We start from the raw sequence: 22,924 nt of genomic DNA, 5'->3' as shown, positions 1-22,924 counted from the left end.
TGTGCGTAAAGGAGGCTCCTCAGAGCGCGAGTGTCTCCCATCACTGTGAACCCCAAAATAAACATGTAATTAGCAGTTTTATTATTACTTTATAATTAACTCGTTCATGTTAATGTATTGCTTGCGTCGCAGCCAAGAAGAGACCAGATGGAGTTTAAAAACAAGCGTGCTTGACTGATTTTGGGTTCAACAGCAGAGGAAAAGTTGATTAAAACGACTCTCTGCTGCCACCCAGTGTTCATTTTAAAGTGTAGCACGTTAAACTGCACTATGTTCCTCCAGCAGAGACGAAGCCCATTTTCTAAAATAAGTGGAAACACACAGAGAAATAGCAGAATGCATTTTATTACATCTAAACTTTTCTACATAAACAGGTAACATTCAATAAGTAAACAATTTCTTCCAATGCAGGTAATAAATATTTTTTTTCACTTGGTATATTTGTACAAAGTGACATGGGTCTACTGTACACTGTCTTCTTCTTTCCCTCCTTGAAAAGCCTCTTTTTTTTTTAAAAACGATTTTTACTCAGATCGGAGCTGTGAAACAGAACCTGTGAATGTTGTAAGGCAGTGAGTGCAGATGTCGACTCGAGTCTGAACTTGAGATCATTTTCAGTTGTGTGAGACTCTTTATTGGCCACAGTCATTTTTTTTTTTAATAATAGTACAGCTTCCATTTTCTAAAAAATATATAAATTATTTTATTCTCTCGCTCTGAATTGACACACAAAAGCATACAAACGAACATCAAACACCCACGTTTGGATCTGAACTTTCAGTTTTCAGGGTGCCACACAGACATAATTTACACATTGTTTACTTTTCCCTTTTATTTTTGCAGTCATGACAACCAAAGAGTTGAGCTGCTTGTCGAGGTTGCCTGTGGAGTCTTTGAAAACACCATGAAGAGTAACTACTGATAAAAGTGGCCTTATTCCATTCACTTCACTCTGCAGATGCTGGTTTTGGCCCCGTGTCCAAACACATAATGCTTCTGCAAAAAAATGCTATATATATTTATTTGTAGTCTGAAGTCAGGGAGGGACTGAGGTGGCTACAGCCCTGTGCTTATCCATCCCTGCATGCAATATGACATTTTCGAACAAATAAAGCCGGTTTGTTAGAGAGTGAAAAAAAGAAAATCCAACTCACGAACAATCTGCTTGTCCCTAAAACAAACATTTATACGAATAAAACACACAGGAGATAGCGGTGGACACCTAATGAAGGGAAGGAGGATCTGACTTTTTGGTAATCCCATACAGACCCCTGTGTGTAGAGTACTTCAACAGAAACACATTCAACACGGTCTGCTCTGTCACTTCTAGTACGTCATCATAAATCTGCTGCATGAGGACAGAAGTGTCAATAAATTAAATGGTGATCAAATGCACTCAGTTACTGTGACCGTCTCGTCAAGTGTCCAAATACTGGTGATTAATACTCAAACTAACGTGATAGAAACTAAAGGATCAACATCTTCATCAGTTTAGCAGGTCAGGTAACACTTTGTAATAAAGTACAAACACACACGCTTCAATAATTCCTGCCGCTCACCATAAAGAAATGATCAACTCACTGAGTCCGTGTGACGAGTCAAGACGGGTTTAACTCACAACACAGCTTAGATTGGATCTAATGTGGGTCATTGTTGTCGTCTCCAAAATATCTGCTTCTCGCATGATGTTTTTCTGGCCTGTGACCAATCGACCTTCTGTAGCTGTGATTTTACTTCAAGGACGTGTTTTCTATGATGCAGCGCGTGCCGTTTGCCTTCAGCGTCGTCATGTAACAACACAAACTAACGTCACATCAGTAGTTAGCACTCTTCTGAGCATTTGTAAGCAATCTTAGGATTAGATAAGTCTTCCTTTTTTATCTAATTTAAGAAAAGTCCACCTTTTTATTTCATACAGTTCAATTCAAATTCTTGAAACTTGATGAGCATAAATAGTTCAAACTTGTTTAAATAGCATTTTTAGATGTACTTGTACTTTTTTATGTTGTTAAAATGCAAGAAGGCATTATTTATCAATAAAGAATGATTTTGTGAGATAAATTTGATTGGCTAAAAAAATCTGGGTCACAACTTAATGACTGAGGAAAAATATGGGTCCTGAGGTTGGACCTGGTTTAGGATTCACATCTTTCTGAATTCATAAAATGATACATGAACACATGTTTTCTATGGGCAGGTATCAGTCTCTCTGAAAACAGCACCTGCTCTAACAGAAATACAAAGCTTTTAAACTCAATGCAAACAGCTATTTATGTCATATTTAAAAGCTAGAGGTAAGCGTCTTTTTTTGTTTGTTTGATGTTGTTCATATATTTTTGGTGTTTTTGTTGTTGAAAAAAAATATGTGTACCAAAGAGGAGATGCGCTAAATCCAAAATCCTCCTGCAGGTGCCGGCTGGTAAAACGGGGTGAACAGACAAGACACGTTTACATCAACAGTTTTCACTGTAACAAGGTGACACAGATTGCGCAGCCTCGTGAGCCGCTCTGTGAGGCTGTACTTTGAGCTAAATGCTAACGTCAGGATGCTTACATGCTGATGTTTAGCAGGTATGACATTCGCCATCATAGTTCAGCATTTGATAAACAGCAGAGGTCGATGGGAATGTATTTTGTTCCGCAGGTAATTGGTTAATACATTTTTGGAGAAACTAAAATTTTGGACCTGATGGTGTGATTCAATTGTCAGGGAACAATAAATATCTGTACAAAACTTCACAATAATCCATCTGGAGGTCAAGTCTTCTGACCTAAAGTTTGATAAAAAAAAAAAAAAAAAAGGGATTTATATTTCTGGAAGAATCAGTTCTGCTCTTCTTCTCCTGGATTCCAGCTAATATGGTCAAATTTAAATTCATGTACGAGGTAACTGTGAGTGAACCATTAGCTGATGATCCATTCAGTGCTAACTGAATACATAAACTCCCAGGTACCTGATCATTTCTTAATGCTAAGCAACACAAACTCACAATAGTTCATGAATTCATTCATACGAAAATAAATCATCGTGAATCATGCACGTACTGATTAAGCAGGCGTTCTGTGCCCTTGTTATAAAGAGTTACCCGAGTCAGCTCCCGATAAAATAAACAAACGCACTTCCACGATGAATAATCACAAGATAGCTTTTGGAGAAGTTGTGCTGCTGGCAAAGAATAATGACACGTATATTAAATAAAGTCATATCAGCACAGCTCCCGAGTGGCAGTGACTCACACTCTCAGCCGTGGACCTAAACAATTTGTAAAAAATATAATATACAGAAATAAGAATACAAAATAAATAAAATACTGCAACAATGCAGGAAATAAACAAGACTTGTTCCGGAAAAATGACTGAGTCGTTTCAAGAGACGGGGTTGGTTCCCATAAGAAGAAACGGGGAATAAAATAAAAAAATAAAAATGCCAAAAGCAAAGGGGGGGGGCCGGGCGTTCAGGGGGGTCATCCTGGGTCATCTACAGTCTCCCACTTAGTTGTGGAGGGACGGGACAGGGGACATGAGGTGGAGGGGACGGCTGTCAGGAGTGATTATCTCATGGTGGTGGGGATAATTAGACTTTGCCCGTCTCCGACGTCTGGAAGTGGAACATCGAAGAGAGACTGATAACGGGACTCTGGGAAAGTTTCAAGGACACCGAGGGGCGGAGGAGGGGTGGAGGAGGGGCGGGCAGACGGGGCAGACGGGGCAGGAGGGGCGCAAAGTCTACTGTGTGTCACCTGACCGCAACATGGCTCTGTTAAATAACTGTAACGGAAGAAAGGACCACGAGTGCGTCCCGTCGTAGAATTGTACAATACATTCATGAGAAAACCCTCTCGGCTGAACGACGTCGAGGTGTCCTGAAATCCCCACGTCGCACGCTGACGACCTCGTAGGGAGTTTCAGTTCCAGACAGGCCGTGTATTTTTAAGTCTTCTGGCTCTGTGCCCTGTCTAAACTGGCCTTCTTTAACTGCGGCACTAAACAGCCTGCTTACACCAACCTATGCTTTTCCACAAGTGTTTTTTTTCTCAAAGCTAACTCCCGAGACGGTTAAAGATATCAGTCGGAGGTCGAATCTGGTTGCGGGTGACCATTTAAGACATGAATTTAACTTTCCCAAACGTGCTGCGAAGCACGCACATAAACAGGCACTAGTTAAAAACTTGGTCACATGTTACGGACGCCTGTGTCTTTAAAAGGGCCCGACGCTGCTACGACAGCTCGGCCTTCGCTTTTTAACAGTCGGCTGAGCAGACAAGACACAAAGGGACAGAGTTCACGTGTCACCGGCCGAGACTGAAGAAGTGGACACTTGACTGAAAACACTGTGGCACACAGAAGCAACTGCACTCTGATCTTCGTGACCCTGTTCACGTACCGTACCTTATCTTATCTGATTTTTAAATTTTTTTTTTTTTTTGGCATTGTGCAAAAAAAAAGGAAACAAACTCTTCCAGCTCAAAACTTTAAATTGGCAAGTATAAATAGTCTCATTTCTAAATGCTGTATGCCGGCAGAGTCTTTGTAAGGAAATCAAGGAGCGAAAATGAAAAACCAGAGATGGCTACTTTCCACCTACACACTCCCCACAGCATTAACCTGAAGGTCAAAGGGAATGCATATATATCTATATATCTATATATATAGATATATATAGATATATATCTATATCTATATATATATATTTATATATCTATATTTATAACTGTTTAAATATCATACATAACTTAAAAGCATAATAAAATTATTAGCACATGAATAAACTGTAAATTCAGCGTCTGAAAAGTTCTCGTCATTGAAAAGAGAATCGATAAACAATGATTTTAAACAGGAGAAAAAGAGGAGAGAGAGAGAGAACTGAAGTTTATACCGAAGAAAAGCAAATAGAGAAATTCAAAACTGAATAGAACTAAAAGGAGAAGAAAAAGATAACCACATGGCAACAGGCATATGTATAAGCTTATGTGAGTGGAAAACAAACTCAGTCCTCCACCTACAAACAGCGATTAAAGCAGCGCACTAGACTGAAAGTGTCCCCGATTCAACATACAAAAGTAAAAGAGGAAAATATATTTTGTTCTCTGTACACGGTGCCACTCCTTGTTTTTGTAAAAAAAACAAAACAAAAAAAAACAACCTTCCTTCTTTGTGTTTTTGCTCAGGTAGCATCTTTCCTGTTTGTGGCAGGTTGGTACCGGTGTAGCAGTGACGTGGGTTCACATGCTGGTCAGGTTTCTGATTTGAAGTCACTGTACCAACACCAGGCCCACTGCTGACCCCTGTAAGTGATGACACAGTAATGTACTCAGGTCAGTCCGGTGAAGGCAACCCTTACATCTGTTACCCTCTCTCATTATTAGTGCTCCTCTTGAGGCAGTCTCGTCATTACGACTCCACAAACGTTCAGAGTTGGATGACTTGTGTCTAGTTTCTGGATCAAAACATTACCCTGCACTCAGTGTGTGATTGGGTTTGTTACTGGATTGTAGCTGGACCCAGGGTCGTTGTCGTGGCTCATCTTGGGTCAGTCCAACGATATAACGTCAGGTATCCCGCCATAAATAGCTGCCACGGCTGCTTCAGTGCTGCTCCGGCTGGCCACCACCCCGGGATGTGTGAGTGATGAGTGTGAGCCCGAGTGTGTGGAGTGAGTGTCACGGAGGCTGCTGGATGAGATCAGGCTGCTGCTGCTACCCGAGTTACTCGCCCCGTTGGTCGGCACGGTCAGCGAAGTGGCCGAGGAGGCTCCCGATTGGTCGAGGAACAGCTGGGAGGCGGAGGAGGAGGTGCTGTAGGGCAGGAAGCGGTTGAGAAGCAGCTCGTGGTCGTCGGAGGCCGAGGCAGCGGCCGCTGCCGCCATGACCATGTTGTAATGCTGAAGGGCGGGAGAAGCACAGAGTGGAGGGTGTTAGTCAGACAGCTCCAGACTGACGGTCACTGCAGCGTTCAGGCAGTCGGCCTTCAGTTCACGGTTACACTGAAATCTGTGACGCATCAGATCCTGACAGTGTTGATCGGGTTTAGGCACGAGAAGTGAGGACAGTAATATCAGGACAGGTAACAGAATCAGTGACACCGGCTCTCACAGTTTGGTAGAATAGATGTTCCTGCCCTGCTGTGAGTTGGGAGTTTGCGTCTTCCGCAACTGATATTTCTACAGTTAGATTACGTGGACGCAGTAATGTGTCAACTAAAATAATGGCCGTTGGTTAAGACTGTAGTGAACGTTACTGCCTGCTTATCTTCGTTTCTCGCAAGACCGTGATATGAAGAAAACAACCACAGCAAAACAATATGCTGATGGTATTTAGAATATATTTTCAGGACAGTTTGTGGTCAATAGCTGCACTAAATATCTGTTTTAAATTGGAAAAAGTATTTTAACAATTTTACTTTTGTCACATTAAAATATTTGTTTATCTTTTTAAATCCATTGTTAATGTTAATCTGATACATTACTTCTTATTCACTGACACAGACATCCCTTTATATAAATCAATCACTTGCGATTTAGTATTGAATGTAAGATACTTTGTACATCCAGCGCCAGTTTTCCAAACACTAGACTGAAGATCTCGACTGTCCCCAATAAATCACAGCATCAAATATAACAGCATAACAACAGTATTTACCCAAATCACAAAAATATATATTTAACAAACTCTTCTGGTATCCAGCTGTGCAGGAGGTTTTGATTTTATTTGTCTTTGTTTTGAGATATCTGATTCTGCTTCCTCTCTTTGGTGCTTCTCTGCTCCGGGCATAAAAAATACAACATTTAAAAAATTCAGCAGCATCTTTCTGGAAGCAATGTCCCGTTAATCCACAGCAATGAAGCAGCCTTCACAGGGATTGTTTTGTCGTGAGAGAGTAGTGCTCAGAGGGAGGTCTGAGACTAACCAGGGTAAAAGGGGTTTCTGATTCTGGAAATGTAGTTGCAGTTGATTTCTACTTAATAGCGTCTGATATGAATAATATGAAATTCTATTCAGTGCACCGGGCTGGAAGCAGAAATCTCAAGAGGCAGACATCTCAAAAACCAAAACAGCTGGATATTGAAACGCTTATGGTTAGTGAGACAATGTATTTTGTAAGTGACAACTCCCATTTGTCAGACGTCTTTCTCTCATGTCTGCTTAAACAGAGAGAATACAGCCTGCAGGCGGTAAAAACAGGAACACTGTGTAACAGAAACATTTTATGGGAAATTCCACATAACGTCAGGTTTCAAATATATTTTTTGGTTATTTCTAAATGGCTGACTCTGCAGGAGGGATCTTCAGTCACTGATCTGGGTACTGCAGAGAGGAAGTTTGTTTTCAAGGGACAGAAAGAGCATGGTTTGCTGCTTTGTTTTTTAGTAAGCACAAGAAGAGTGCAGAGTCAGTGCTTTTATATTATCTTAAAATTAAACACTATCACCGAAAACAAGAGTGTTTAAACTACAAAGTTCAGCATCATTTTGATGTACATGAGATGATGCATTGTTGTACGTACCTGATGATTGTCGCCTTGAAGAAAAGAGAAGAAGTTCAACTCTGGAAATCAAATACAGTCAGTGGTCAATATTAAAAGGCAACAACGCATATGGAAATACATACATGTATTAAAGTAAATAAAATCCAGAAGCATATACTGCTAGAGGAGTATAATTTTATAAAAAAAAATAAAAATAAAAAAGGATTGTAACAAAATAATAAAAGGGTGAAATTCGGTTATTCTAAGACTACCTTTGACCTTGTGAACGTATTAAATTTCCCCTGAAGTTCTCTAATACTTATAATACTGCCTTAATACTACCTCCACACTGTGGGACTTTATCCCATTTAGTTTAAATGCTTGTTCTGACTCTGTCTGGGGCTGCTGTAACGTTTTTTTTTTTTTTTAAATGGCTGCATAAATGTACCAAATTACATTGTCATCAAAACAACTGCCCAGTGAACAATGTTATAAAAATTGGGACCTACAGTGGAATTTTAAATAAAGTTAGAGAAAATTTGAACACTTGGCCTACCATGAATGTGTGGAACTTTTGTCGACCCCTTCTGGCTGTGAGAGTAATTACAAAAACACTGCAGATGCTGGCGGTGTGCTCATTTGATGTGTGCCTAGAGGTATTTCCCCTGTTCAACACAGGAGCTTATTACGTTTTTCTGCCACACATTTAGCTGCTGCGGCCTACTTATCTCCGTCACATTGGTCACAAATGTTGAACCCCCTCCCCTGCAGCTCTGGCAAAACAATCACTGCTGGGTGACAAAATGCATCACTACCAGCGTGCCAGCACGGGAATGTCTGACCAGACACCCGTTTTAAAAACTCTGCAGATGTTGAAATACAAAGAGATTTATCTGGCAGAGGGGAGTTTAACTCATCATGGCCAGATGCCAAAAACATTTGTGTTTATATACCTCACAGAAAGAATGCAATGTTTGTGTGCTTCTCTCTCTGGAGGTAGATGTGACGTGAGCGCATTTTAGATGATCTTATCAGACCTTATTGCCATCTATGGCTGCAGTTACACCACTGATTGCCAAATACTGCAACTTCCTGTATCCATTTAAACCAAAAAAAAACAACAACAACCCTCATTTCAAATTAAAAACCTTCTCATGTTTCATACATGTTAGAGCCAAACACTAAATGCAGTGCAACAAGTTTGTTTGTTTATAGATTTTTTTTTTCTAAAATATTGAAAAACATCACAGCAAGTTAATTACTTTTATTAGACGTTCTTCACAGTAGACATTTTGACTTGTCACTGAAGGAAAAGCTCAAGTGTAATAATGATGACCACATTCAACGTCCTGTTTTTGCACATGTCGGTTTACTGGGACACTTAATAGAACTGAGCCATCATTAATACACCTGTGCTTTCTCTACAATAACAGTTTAAAATGTCTGCCGTGAAAAAGGTCTATCAAAGCAAAAAGTTTGGGCTGGTTTTTTTTTCATGTTTCCATCCCCTACATCAGTGGAGAATTAAGGTTTTAGTAAACATAAAGGATTCTGTCAGGATTTAAGAAAACCCTTCAGATTTCAGGAGGTTGTTCTCAAACAGTGACTTTGTATATTTTAAGGCATCCCGTTCTATTTTCTAGAGGGCACTTAAGGTCATAATGTGTTCATCGGCATTATGTGAACCCGTTTGACAAGGCCTTAAATGTAACACGTGTTCATTCATATGTAAAAGTACCACAGTGCAGCTTTAAATTTGTGTATTATGTATTCGAATGTCATGTTACTTCCACATGGTTGTTTTGAAGACTCTCTCTCTCTCCTGTCTGCACGTGTGTCATTACCTGAGAGGTCGTTGGGGGTGTGGTAGTACGGTCGGTAGTCCTGGATCAGTGGGGGGACAGGAGGGATGTAGCTGGTGTCCATCGCTGGCATGCTGGGAGTACGGCTCACAGGGGAGGCCTGGTGGTGCAGGTTCAACACACTGGAGGCAGATACAGAGGAGGAGGAGGAGGAGAAAGAGGGATGGTGAGGAAGAGATAAGGGGGCCACTTAACTCACAATTAGCCTTTTATCTCCTGTCATATCTGTCGGGTAAATCACAGAGCGTTCTGTCTCCTCCGCTGAACTCGAAACACAAACCTCTGAACAAGAACACTCACAAGATTCATTAAAGTCAAATGAGGCAGCAGATGCACTTAATGAATTTTAATTTGGCAGGAAATGCAGCTGTTAAAGTTTTAGGGAGAGTTCAAATGTTCAGTAAGGTGTGTTTTCGGAAAAAGTTATCTAATCCTTCCTGATCCTGAGGGGTTTGTCAAGCATTTAATTCCATCTTTAAATCTTCTATTTGATTGGGATTATGACCGGATGAACTCGAATCCCGGGTTCATGATGCTTTTGTGCAAAAAAAAAAGTGAAGAGATTCACGTTTTTTTCCTTTTGCAAATTCACACATCTCATCACACTCAAATGTTTCTTCGGTCAGCACACTTGGGTACCTACTGAGAGCGCTGATGTGAAATGTCAAACGATACTTGTGTGTTCGAGTGCAAAACTCATGAATCATTTAACATCTACACAACACAACAGCCCATAAGAGCAGCTGAAATGATCCTCAATTTCACATTTAATGAGATTCAAACTGTCCTCGGAGATGAAATCACAGTCCCAGGTGTGGGTCTCACCCTTTGTTGATGACGGGTGGCGAGGGCGGCGACAGAGAGGGACATGCCCTTTTGATTGGAGGAGGCAGCGGTGGGGGCGGCGGCGGCGGCGAATCCTGTTCTTCGTCCTCTGAGGAGCTGTCTAGTGTCAAGTCAATCACTTCCACTTTCTTGCTGTTGCTGCTGTTGCTGCCGCCGTGGCTGGACGACGAGGAGCTGCGCTGCTCTGAGCCTGCAGACGTCCGACACGAGCCTGCAGGAGCAGCGTCGTGTATTTGTGTTTGTACAAAAGTGTTTATGATTGACAGACTAGGCAGTAAAAAAAAAAAAGAAACACGAAGCACAGCTCAACACTGTGAGGGTGCTCCAATGCACAGACGGCTCTCATGAGACAAAGCATGTTTGTTACTATAGAGACGGGCAGTTTACTCAATGGCTTTATGATTGATGCTTCACCAAATTAAAACTGACAATGCATAAACAAAGAGGGGACCTAAACGTACATTTTCTCTCTTCTCACCACGTCTTTAATCCTGTTTTTTATTTCCATCCTCTCCACATTGTCTTAATGTAAAAATCACACTTTTTCTTTCTTACCCCACCCTGTCAATACTCATCCTTTATGCTCATATCTCACCATCTAGTCCGTTGTTATAGGAAGCAGAGGAGACCTCCTGCACTTCCTTCTTGGACCTCATGGGGGCCCAGCTGCCGTCCTCCTTAAACTGGATCTCATCACAGTCCATGCAGCTGTTGAGGATCTCCACGAAAAGCCTGAGAACAAACACACACGTCACACACAGTGGAGGGAAAGTACATGAGCTCAGCACAGTGGAAGAGAAGTTCCACTTTAAATGAATACCACTTCCTAAAACACTCCACATAAAGGCCTTTTGATATTCAGTGATTGTTTGGAACACAAGCATCTGGTTTTCGGAATATTTCTGACAAATTTCTGACGTGACCGACAGTCTCTGCTGTGAAACCAGGCTGACTGGAGCTGCTGTCCTCCCCAAAGCAACAAACCAAAGCTGCCCTGAAGGCCACAGGATGCTCATAACATGAAGAAATTTAAACAAGCTGTGTAAGCATTCCTGACTTATGCAACTGGATCGCAGCATATTAGTTAAGAAACAGTTGGAGTGGTTCATTTTAAAAACCATTTTAATGAAACGAATTAACCGTCACGTTCAAAAACGCCTCTCTGAAGTTCAGCTTGAAGATTCTCTGCGTTCCTAACAGGTCAAAGAGGTCACGTGGAGGGTCGGCCGACGCACCCGTCGATGATGAGGTGCTCGTAGGGGGCCTTCTTGTCACAGACGGGACACACCCAGGTGGGCTTCTTCTCATTCATCTGGATGTACAGTGTGGCGTCAAAGCACTGCAGGTGGGAGCATGTCAGCGCCCGGCATGGGATCATCAGCCGCATCTTCCCCAGCTGCACGGTGAGCACAGACACATGTCGTCAGGGCATGAGGAGGACACACGCAGCAGGAGGGAGATGGGGGATGGGGGGATGAGGGGGGGGGGGGGAATGGAGGGTATATGGGATAAATAAATGTCACATATATGTCAAACCCACATGGAAAAGAGACACGATAGGGGCCGAGAAGACAGTTTGACAGACGGATCGCGTACACGAACATCATGAGCTACGTGCATGAGGGCATGCTGAGTCACATACAGAGAAAAGAATGGACAAACATGTTTTGACACGACCGAATCCCTAACCGCCGTCTGAAATTCATGACGAGCAGTGAGCGTGTTTACCGGGCAGAGCAGCGACACTCGAAGGCTGGTCGTGGCTATTTCACTGTCTGGGTCGGCTGTTAGCTTCTCTTTGACTGCAGAATAAAAGGTAAAAGACACAAACATACAAGGTCACATTGTCCGACTGTAACTCCACTCTGTAAATAAATTCAAGAGCTCCGCATGCTGTCCGTCCACCCTGCACCTGAATCCACTTATCTCATTTCCCATACGGAGTAAAATACATAAATATATCATCACCTGACTGAATGAAAAACAGAAAGAACAATAGATGTGTTTCAGGCTCGAGCTTAGAACAGATTTCCAAACCTCACTGCACACAATGCTCACCAGGAAGCATTAATCATTTAAGGAGCATAAATCACATTTCACTATAAAATCATAAAAAGGTAAAAACATGTTGCACAGACTTTATAAAACTATATAATGGCCAGCTAATATCTTGAATTTATGGGGCCGTAGACACAGATAAGTTATTAACGTAGTGAAAAAGTGTTGGGACCCAATTTTCTTTTCTCTTAATACCATTTTCTAAAACTTCAAATTCAGGAAGTCTACATACATCAACTCTGATTTGACACCCATTATTTTCTCCCTAAATTTAAAAATCTGTACACATCACTGCATAAAACCCATTTGAGTAATTTTTTTTTAAATGTAGGATAACATGAAGCCACAGTTGGTTGTGGTCCTGAAAAACTAAAATGTTACTCAAACAAATTAAATTACTGTAGAAACCCTGATTTGTTGCCACTTTCCAGTAATTTGTCTGATTCAGTTTATTGGATAAGTTCATCTTAAAAAAAAAAAAAAAAAAAAAAAAAAGAGTTTGATATTCTTACTGAGCGCTCTGGAGTGGTCTGGGTTTCTGATGCCTTTTGCCCGTAGTCTCTGTAACAGCACCGTGGACGACTGCTGCTTCACCAAGTATACTGCCATGGAGTAACTCTGTGGACACAAAGGAATACAGACCATAATGTAACAATGTGGAATACAGAGACCTTGATCCAATGACCTTGATCAGCATTACTCAATGTAGCTTCAGATGCTCGCCATCAGAGTAGCAACCAACAGTGACAATTTGTAAACTACCATCTTGAAGCCTCGAGTCATTTTGGCTCTCGCCATCTTAGCTGTTTTGGAGCCAGAAGAGATCATAGTTGGATGAGCTGTGGAGGAGTGAAGGGCAGATCTGACTGAGAGCCCGAGGACACTACGGCCTGCTCACCGTTACAGGAAACCTATCTGCTGCCCAGGCATGTCAATCAAAGCAGACAAGCCCCAAACATAGCTCTCTTAGAGGCCTAATATCTAATTAAGGATGGGTTAATTTTCAGAAGGACCACCAGAACACTAATCAGAATCAGAAAGAGTGAATTTAGCGAATAACACCATAATGATGTGTGGAAAATATTTATTGACACTGTATTTCATGAGAGAAGCTGATGCTTTTTGAATGGGAGTCTATTGGAGCCAGAGGTTTTTTTGGAGCCAGCCTCTAGTGGCCGTCGTTGGTATTGCACTTTAATGCATTTGAAAACTGACTTAGCTTCTAATGTCTTTCTAAGATCCTGAGACGTCCATTTTCATAAACAGACTATGCTGCCACAACAGTCTTCCTAATGTGAAGTCAATGTTTAGCAGAGCCAGAGACGGAAGAAGAGTGGGAAGGAAGAACTAGGGCACCGTACACTGATAGCAGGTTCCTCTGTTGTGAGACGTCTCCTTTACTGCCCTCTACCGCCTGTCACCTTCAGGGTTCACTCAGCATGCATCTTCATGGGAATGCTCTCCCGTACGTATTTCTACTCTGCTCCTCCAATTAATGCTGACTTTCTCTTGATTTTCAGCCATGAATAAAACACAATGTCACGTACAGGCCTTCAAACTGAATGTAAAGCTTCTGTAAATAATGGAAGTGTTCTTTCAGTTTACATCTATTTTATAATAGACCGTTTTCTGTTCTGTCATGTTTGTGGACCTTTTCCCTGTCACAGGGGTGTGTGCGTGCGTGCGTGTGTGTGTGTGTGTGTGTGTGTGTGTGTGGCTGAGCACAATAACTTGTGATGATTCTTCATGCAGCGACAATAATCCAATCAGATTTGGCAGGTTTTTTTTTTTGCATAAATCTGCATATTAATCCGGATTAACAAAGATTTTCATGAATTTTCCAACAACTTCTTTAAAATAGTGTGTTCATATTAAAATCATCCATACATCATTCAGAGACAAGTGTGAGGATAGATCAAATAATGTATGAACAAATTATGTAATTTGCAGATTTGGGTGGATTGAATTAATAATTATTTGCATGATCAACTCAATAATAAGACAAAATATAAAATGTAAAAAAATAAGATCGTGACAAGAAACTGGAGCCCAAAGTAACACAACAAAAAAATTTGTTATTTTGACTTATTAACCATGAAATATTATACAAAATAATTTCAGAATTACAGAAAGAGAGAGAAAAGCAGGCCAATTTCTAAATTTGGGAAGCTAAAACTAGAACATGTGTGAATTCAATAATTAATCAAGCATCCACAGTGTCATCAATCATTTAGAAATTGTAAAAGGCTTCTCACCCTTCCGATCTCAGCGGTCCACGACACCACGATGGTGTTGGGGACTGTGGTGGACAATCTGACCAGTGAGGTAATGTTGATGGGTCGGCTGGGCCGCTTGGGCTCGACACCGTTTTTGGTTGGAGGAAGGTAACCCTGGAATTCAGAGATAAATATCACAAACATTATCAGTCTCATGAAGATCTAAAGTTTTCAAATCCAGTGGCACGGCAAAGATGTTTTATCGTCTGATCGTGTGGTTGATTCAGTGCTGCTCACCGGCAGGTTGCACGGCTTCCCGTTGACTTTCACGCACAGATTGGGAGGGAAATGGTCTTCCTGAGGACAGCTCGTCTCCGACAGGCAAAACCGCAGCTGAACCTGAACTGAGAAGTCACATTTGGTCCCCGAGATGTCCCTTTAAAAGATAGAAACAGATTTATCCCCCGCACATACGCAGAAACCGTGTACGTTAATGAATTATTTACAAACAATTCCGCAGCCTGCGCTGAAGGAGCCGTGTTAATCTTACATTGAGCTGCTGATTTGCTGAACTTGCTGTGGCGTTAATGCGAAGGCGAAACACGTCTCCTGAAACCGCTGGCTGTTGTCTGACGCTGCAGAAAGAGACAGAGATGGAAGAGGGAGAAAAATAATTAATAACAGTAAATATTACATATAAAAAAAAAATTAAAAAAGGAAGGAATGATGTTCATCATTCCCACATCCACGGACCAACCATTACAACACATAGTAGGTACAGGAAACCACTCTGTTCATTTAAAACGGCAAGAAAACAGGTGTCGACGTGTGCGTACAGTATCAGATAGATTCTCCTTCATAAACAACAGGTTTATTCGGAGGACCTTGAATGCATGAAATGACCACCTGGATGTCAAAACCAGGCCTCACACTGAGGTGAAGAAGAAGAAGGAGAAAGAGTGTGAGCTCTATTTATAGACCCACCCACAGATGCTGGAAATAACTGGTGCTACTAACACGGCCTCCATTAGAGACACAGCAGGTTCACGACAAGTTTGTGTTGGGAGCTGTGAGGGTTCAAATTCTGTTTTAAAGGAATAGTTCAACTTTTTGGGGAAAATATGTTTCAGTATTTTCCATGAGAGGGAGATAACACAAAAAAAAAAGAAGATTAATAGCATCATAGCTAGAGGCGTTTATCATATCTGTAGATTGGGATCAAGGCAAGCCTGAGTCTGTCTAAGAGTTACATACAAAAATATTCAAACAACGCTGTTAAAAAAAACTCACTTACTGTTGTATCTCGTTTGTTTTCAAACAGAAATGTAAAAACTGCATTTTTAGAGTGAGTTTTGTACAGGAACGACTTCTTGATGAACAAGATTTGACGCATTTCACACAAAATAACAGCGAGTGAAGTCAGAAATAAAACTAAAAACTCAACAGTTTATCAGTTCATTCAGTGCTGTATACTATTTATAATGAGTCTATTGTTTGATGTTTTTTTTAGTTAAAATGTGTCATCCATGTCATGGTAAATTCAGGTTTTATCCAAAGGTAAATGTAACATCTTTTATTTTCTTAAAGACATTTTGACTCATCCTAAAGGCTTCTTCATTTCTCGAGTTCAGTTTTGAGGCTGCCTTCAAGTTTTTCCTCTCTTTGGCAAGACACAACATGTGAACTATGTTCTGTTGCTTCACAGTACGTATAATGGTAATAAAGTCCTGAATCCAGTAATTAATCTGTGATTTAATGTTGTTTTTGTTCTTTTTAAAATAAAAAAAGTAACTCTGGGCTTTTTAACGCCTGAAGACATATCTTTCTAACAAACAGCCAAACAGCAAAAAAAAAAAAAAAAAGAAAAAAAAAAAAAAAGCAGGTTGACACATTAATTTGATACCAAAGACAATCCAGAAGCAAATATATTATATTCTTTCACTAAACCAGATTTGAGGATGTCTTAAACTGCACTTTAACTTTTATCTTATTTTTAGCTTGCTTAAGTGTTTGAATGACTGTTTTTAATGTTTTAATCTGTTCTTCATTGTTTTTAAATGTCCTCTTCTTTTGCCTTATGTTTTGATGCGGTTAATGGATTTATGTGAAGCACTTTGAATTGCCTTGTTGTTGAAATGTGCTATACAAATAAATTTGCCTTGCCTGCCTTGTATTTGTATGGTATTCTTCCCTGCCGCGTCAATTAATTGCCAAATTGCAACTATTTCAAGATTTAGCTTTCAGTATCAGCAATGTGTTAGTCCCATAAAAATCCAGTTTTCTATTTCCACTGTGAGACAAAGAAGAGATGATTAACTTCCTTCTCAACAACAAACAGGTTCAACAGTGAAACCAGCTAAATTCTCCAGAGAAACTGTCTTTGTTGTGCCGGTACAGGCTACAAAAACCATTGTTAAAACACTGTGATACTTTATTCCCTTTGTGTGTGTGTGTGTGTGTGTGTGTGTGTGTGTGTGTGTGTGTGTGTGTGTGTGTGTGTGTGTGTGTGTGTGTGTGTGTGTGTGTCGTATTTTGTGAAACATAATTGCTGAATCTCGTGGAAATATTTTCCTGATGGCTGAAGAAGTGAGGAGGCAGGATAAACTGTAATTTGTGCTTTAATTTCTTAAAACAATGCTGAATTGTCGCAAGTGGCTGCTTAAAAAAAAACACATGTACACACACACACGCGCACACACACACACACACACACACACACACACACACACACACACACACACACACACTCAGCAGGATAAAGTACATAAAGGTAATTTCTTTCCATGTTGGCTGTTGAAGGGGACAAAGTCTGTTGTTCCTGTGGATGATTACTGGACCAATCACGTTCCTCCTCTCATCGGCCTTTCTAACAGCCGTTAATTTTCCCAGTAATGACCCATCTCTCACCACCCACACGGTGTATAATTTGTATGTCGTGCATTTATTGTGCGTCTCTGCTCCTGTGTCTTCTGAGCGGCAGCCTGTGCACTGCAGAACAAAATCATACGCGGGTGTGCTTTCGAACAACAGTCTTCCTCCTCTCTGGGCACACAGGTTATAAATAGAAAGTGCTCTCTCACTCTCTCACTCTGTCCTCGCTTGCTCTACCTCTCCCTCTCTCTATCTCTTTTCTCCCTCTCCTATCACTCTATAACTCACTCTCTCTCTCTCTCTCTGGCAGTGGATTTGTTTCTGGTGTTTCAATGTGTGTGGTTAGGAGAGATATGAGAACGGTTGAAATGAGCTATGATTGATGTCTTCCTCTCTCTTGCTAACACACACTTACTTCTACCCTAACACACACACACACACACACAGTGGCTTCTTGAACTCCAGTGGTCGAAGATGCATCTTAAAAAAAAAAAAAAAAAAAAAAAAAAAATGGAAAAATGACATTGTGCCACATTTGTAGTGTATTTTTTTTTTTTTTTTTTTTTTTTTTTTTTTTTAAAGCAAAGTCCTTATAAGGCCGCTCGTGTTACACAAAAGTAAAAGGAAGAGTTTGACGTGTTTCTTTTCTTCTGTATGGCTGGAAAAAAAAGAAAAGCGTATGGTTAGCGCAGCTTAGCATAAACACTGAAAACAGGAGGAAACTGTTAGCCTGAGTCTGTCAACCAGGACAAAATGTGCCTGACAGCTGTGCTAAAGGTCACTAATGAACAAAGTTTGTTCCCCTTTTACAGGAGAAAAAAAAAAAAAAAAATAACATGATGGAAAGAAGTGAAGCTTCCACCTGCAGATGATCTACTTTACGTGAGCATCAATAAAAGGAGGGTCTACATAAACTACCTCGTAGTGCTGCATGACTGAGTTTATTTTTGTCATAATGTTGCAACTAATAGTAACAGCAGTTATTGCCAGGCGTTGACTTGTGTAATTCATCGGTATGGTGTCTGGTCAATAGGTAACCTGCCTGGTAATTGACAGAGTTCATTTAAGACCACGAGCTCTCTGACTGTTTTTGTAACTCAGCTGGTCGCCAACAGAGTGAAGCTCCACACATTAACACCAGACAACTGAGAGAATATGTAACTTAGCACATTATGAACAGAACAAACACATGTCCCTCAGGCTGGTCACTCAGTCAGATGCTGCTTGTTTTTGGTTATGGTTATTATGTTATATGCATTGTAGCTGTATGTTGACTTGACATAACTGGGAAGTATAATTGCTGCTTTATACTGATATATACATTTTGTGTTTGTTTGCACTGCTCTGGCACAAGATCTAACAGAATTTAATTATCCAGTATCCTGCAATTACCTATAATGGCCAAAGAGGCCACTATTATAATAATATAAAGTTAAAATAGTCTTGCTTTCGAAAATAAATAAAGTCTCTAAACCTCTAAAAATGTACCAAATGCTCATTAAAATGGCATATTTACAAGTTTTTTTCCAAGATATAAATCCCCTAATGCTTTAAGGCGGCTCAGATATAACTAACAGTTCCCGCCTCTATCTCCACCGAGCTGTCCGCTGCTCGCCTGCAGCTCCAGCTGGCAGCGCCGACCTGCAAATTGACAGGATTGGTTCCTCGGGTTTGTGATGTATGAAACCTCGTCTGTCTGAATCGGTGTTTTTGAGACTTCCGTTCGTTCACCGCAGTTCCAAAGAGGAAATGCTCTGCCACAGCGTTGACTGTTGATATGGCTCATTGTTCAAGCAGTGATATGGTAACAAGGTTAGAAACTTGATTTTCAATGGAGGGGGTCTTTAAGTTGACGACACCACACACAGAACAACTTCAATAGATGAAGTTTCTACTTCTTCACTGAGATAAGAAATAAAATTAATGATCCTATGAGCAGAACTCTAATTACTGTTACGAACATTTTTGGCACGGCATCCAATCTTATTTCTGTTTAATGACGCTTATGAGAATATGAACATTAATAAATCATTGGGACATTAATTTTGAGATGCAAGCATAATTACATTAAATAAATAAGAGCTTCTATCGGTACAAATCTCCAACCAAGCATCTCAGAGTAGCAGAGGCTCGTTTGACTCGCTGGTTTAAGGTGCAGTCATCGGAGGAGAGGGGGACAGCTGAGGGCACGTTTCTAAAGGTGTAACATGGATATTACAGAGCTGAAGGAAAATGTTCTTTTAACGCTGTCTTGAAGAAAATAAGGACGAGCTTCTTTGCAGTTTGTGATGGATGTCAAGCTTTGAAGCTGCTTTGAAATGACATTGTCATTGTCAGGAATCAAGGATTTAAGAGTGCAGAGCCAGGTGCAGTGAGTGTAAGGTACAAAAACCTGCAGACTCTCTGTCCTTCATGGTACACAGATAGAAACCCCTGCTGCTCCTGACACTATGCTGCATTTTACATTGTTTTCTAACCGTAAAGTGTAAACTGAATGTAAGGCAGATGGTGGGAGGAGTGACAGATGGGAAAATGACCTTCAATAGGTGGATGTTTACAGTGAGGAGGAAGTAAACCAAGGAGGGTCCAAAATATACAGGCAGCTGCCGTTTTATTGGGTCTTGTGTATAAGTTATACTGAGAAGCATTTCTAATATTTTTTGTGCATCTCAAACACAGGAATGGTTGAAATTCAGTATAATAATAATCATAATAATATTAACTACAGCCACAGTTTGTGGTGCTGTTGAAATGCACTGGGATGAGATATCTATTATGTCTTCGCTGATATAAATGGGGTGGACAAAATAATAGCGACACCTGTCGACAAGAATTCCAGTGTACTATTTGCTGCAATACCCAATATACACTCGCTGGTCTCTATAAATAGGTTAGTTATTTTATTAATGTGTTTTATAAGGAGGTGGAAATGGGACGTGATTGGTTGGGATATCCTCACACCACTGAGCCAACCATTAACAAGGAACTGCATGCTGAACAACTTTGATGTTTCAAATTTTTAAAAAAGGACACGCTGGGTCTGTAATGATAATTACTAACTAAAAAGTGTCAACACTGAATAAACCCAGTACATAACACAAACTTTGTACCCTGCATATTTATGTTTGGACTAGATTTATGTTCCAGTTTAGTAGAGCAGTTTTAGTTTCAGTTTATTTCTTACAATACAGTAGTTCTGTATGATTTTTTTTCTCTCGTGTTTTTTTCCCCATATAAATGTCTATTATTGTCATTTACCTGACACAGAAGGAAACACAACAATTACATATGACAGTGGATGATATAACACCTGCACTTCCACTTTAAACAATAGAAAGAGGAAGCTCTTGTGTTTAGCTCAAATGCGGACGCTTCATGAATCTGACACCGAACATAAAAACAATCAACTTCAATCTCGTCTTCACTCGTTAAACACAACCTTCGAACACATATTTTTCTGTCCATTGTCTTTTCGCCTGTGTCTCTCTGTTTTTTCACTGACAGTTTCTGCTGCTCTGAATCACCTGTAATACCGCACTGTCATTTGTTGAGGGAGAAAGTAGGAGCGCTTGTTTTGATGTAGCTGAAGTCCCGAATAAAAATGTAGCAGAACTGTTCTCATTTAGAAATGACCTATGATCCTATAGAGGTATGAACTGAGATTGCGTTTTAAATACAATTAATCGTGCAGTCCTACAATACAGTGACATTTTCCTATATTTTCTACAAAATTACGTGCCTGTACTAAATGTATTTCATAGTGAAAATAAAGGTTTAAACTAATCAGCAGACTCACTTGTGGCTCCCAATGTCAACTGGTTAATGAAGTATGAAATTTCTGACTAAGCCGACTTAAAAAACTTGAGTTCTGAGTTTAGTTCTGGTTCGAAGAGAAGACGTGTGAGCTAAACAGCAGAGAATGTGCTCTATGGCTCTATGGCCCGTCCTCAGCACAACAAAGCCCAGCTGGAGTTTATTAACTTGTTAGTGGCGTTGCTACTTTTTCTCTGTTTGGTACACCGCAGGCACACACACACACACACAAACAAACACACACACACACGTATGCAGAGAAAGACACACACACATAAGGCACAGCAACATTCACAGGCAGAACAATGACAAAAATCCTTTCAGCGTTACTCAAAGCGCAACTACAAAACTAGAAGGATCCACAACAAAAGGTCAGATGTGGATGTCGTGCTCACACTCACACACCCAGTGACAAGTGAAAACTTTCCAGAACAGTAACTCGCTCTCTCCCTAACAACAGTTATTACCTTTTATAATCCGCATCGGGGTGTTGTAAAGTTACATACTGCTCATTTAGACATTCCAGTGTTCATGTGCTGCTCAGACTGCCGTTTAACTTTCCTGGTCGTTTAGCTGGCCCTGCTGTATCTATCAATGTATACAGTGCAGTAGGCATTTCACAATGTCTTCGTGCACTATAAGCCACGCCCAAGTCGACATAACATGAAGAGTTGAATGTAGAAAGAACAGTGCCGCTTAGTTTTGAGATCTAAAAGAGACACGGATGTTTACAGTTATTAGGGTTTGGGTTTGTTTAATCAAGGAACTTGTGGATATAAAGATGCACCAACTCAGACAGAGAGAGGGAAATAACGCTGCTTTAAGAGGCTCAGAGGCATGGAAGCCATTTTGTGCAGCGTGTTTATAGTTGAGTGCAGCCAAGGCTACTTTTGTTGATGTTCATTTGCTGTGAGAAGGCTGAGTTGTTTACAGTGAGATAAAGATTTTACTCGGGATCACGCAGGGGTCGGAGTATGAGCTGGTAAATCTCAGGTTGTGTTTTGATGTTGAGTGAGGAGGCGGCGGTTTCTGTAGCGCACATGTTTGGGAACACCACCACCAGAAGGAGCTGCTTATAGCTGATAATGTATGTGATACAGTATCTTTACTGAGGAGACATATTCCTGCTTACAAGCAGAAGCGCAAAACAAGACGTACGAGACAAGTGATTTGAACTGATTAAATGTGCTTGCTCAAGGACACTCCAGCAGGGTGGATAACTGTTGTGATATGGACTTGAACTCAGGACGTCTAGCTGATCATGATATCCTGTTAGTGGTGCCTTGTGACATGTAATGAAATCAAATAATTAAGTGTATATTTGACGTTTACTCTTGCCGAGTTATTCCCAGATGGCCGAGGAATGACACACTGGATTCGATCTATTTATGGAATTGTTAATGTGATCTTAGATGATTGCCATACCTCAAATTCTTTACTCAAACATTTATTTATTCAAGATCTATCATACTTTACAGTTCCTTCTTTATAAAAGTGTGCATGTAATTAAGCACTTCCTGCAGATCTTTCACAATAAAATCCTCCAAGTAAATTGCAGGAGTTACTGCTTCTGAACTACTGAAAGTGTTTCACCTTAAAACAGCAGCACAGAACAATTCACACATCAAAGAGGAGCAGATCAGGAAACAGAAAGGCTTCTTTCATTAGAAAGCCTGTCTCTGATGACAGCCTGTCTTAAATCAAGGCGTGGTTCTGGTCACCTGTTTCCTATTTGGTTTGGTTTATTGACTAAATTATAAAATGCAGCATATCAGACATGACGGGGGGAAACGG

At 40.5% G+C, this 22,924-nt stretch overlaps 1 protein-coding gene across 1 annotated transcript in view; it reads right to left on the bottom strand.

Annotated features, from left to right (window-relative positions):
• Positions 1-335: 335 nt before the first annotated feature.
• LOC138212920 (E3 SUMO-protein ligase PIAS1-like) overlaps positions 336-22,924 on the bottom strand; it is a 57,735-nt gene continuing 35,146 nt past the window's right edge. The window contains exons 3-13 of the mRNA XM_069173601.1: positions 14,997-15,081; positions 14,744-14,882; positions 14,486-14,620; positions 12,743-12,848; positions 11,901-11,974; positions 11,408-11,568; positions 10,768-10,904; positions 10,152-10,383; positions 9,309-9,448; positions 7,504-7,544; positions 336-5,881 (exon numbers count right to left, since the gene is read on the bottom strand). Coding sequence (XP_069029702.1) covers positions 5,531-5,881; positions 7,504-7,544; positions 9,309-9,448; positions 10,152-10,383; positions 10,768-10,904; positions 11,408-11,568; positions 11,901-11,974; positions 12,743-12,848; positions 14,486-14,620; positions 14,744-14,882; positions 14,997-15,081 — 1,601 coding nt within the window. The 3' untranslated portion in view covers positions 336-5,530. The remainder of the gene's footprint in view (positions 5,882-7,503; positions 7,545-9,308; positions 9,449-10,151; positions 10,384-10,767; positions 10,905-11,407; positions 11,569-11,900; positions 11,975-12,742; positions 12,849-14,485; positions 14,621-14,743; positions 14,883-14,996; positions 15,082-22,924) is intronic.

This window comes from Embiotoca jacksoni, unplaced genomic scaffold (genome assembly GCF_022577435.1).
Source record: "Embiotoca jacksoni isolate LCO1_2020_lvr unplaced genomic scaffold, fEmbJac1.0.p SCAF_6, whole genome shotgun sequence".
NCBI lineage: Eukaryota > Metazoa > Chordata > Actinopteri > Embiotocidae > Embiotoca > Embiotoca jacksoni.
Note: the sequence above shows the minus strand (reverse complement) of the source record. Positions and strands in the feature narration are given on the sequence as shown.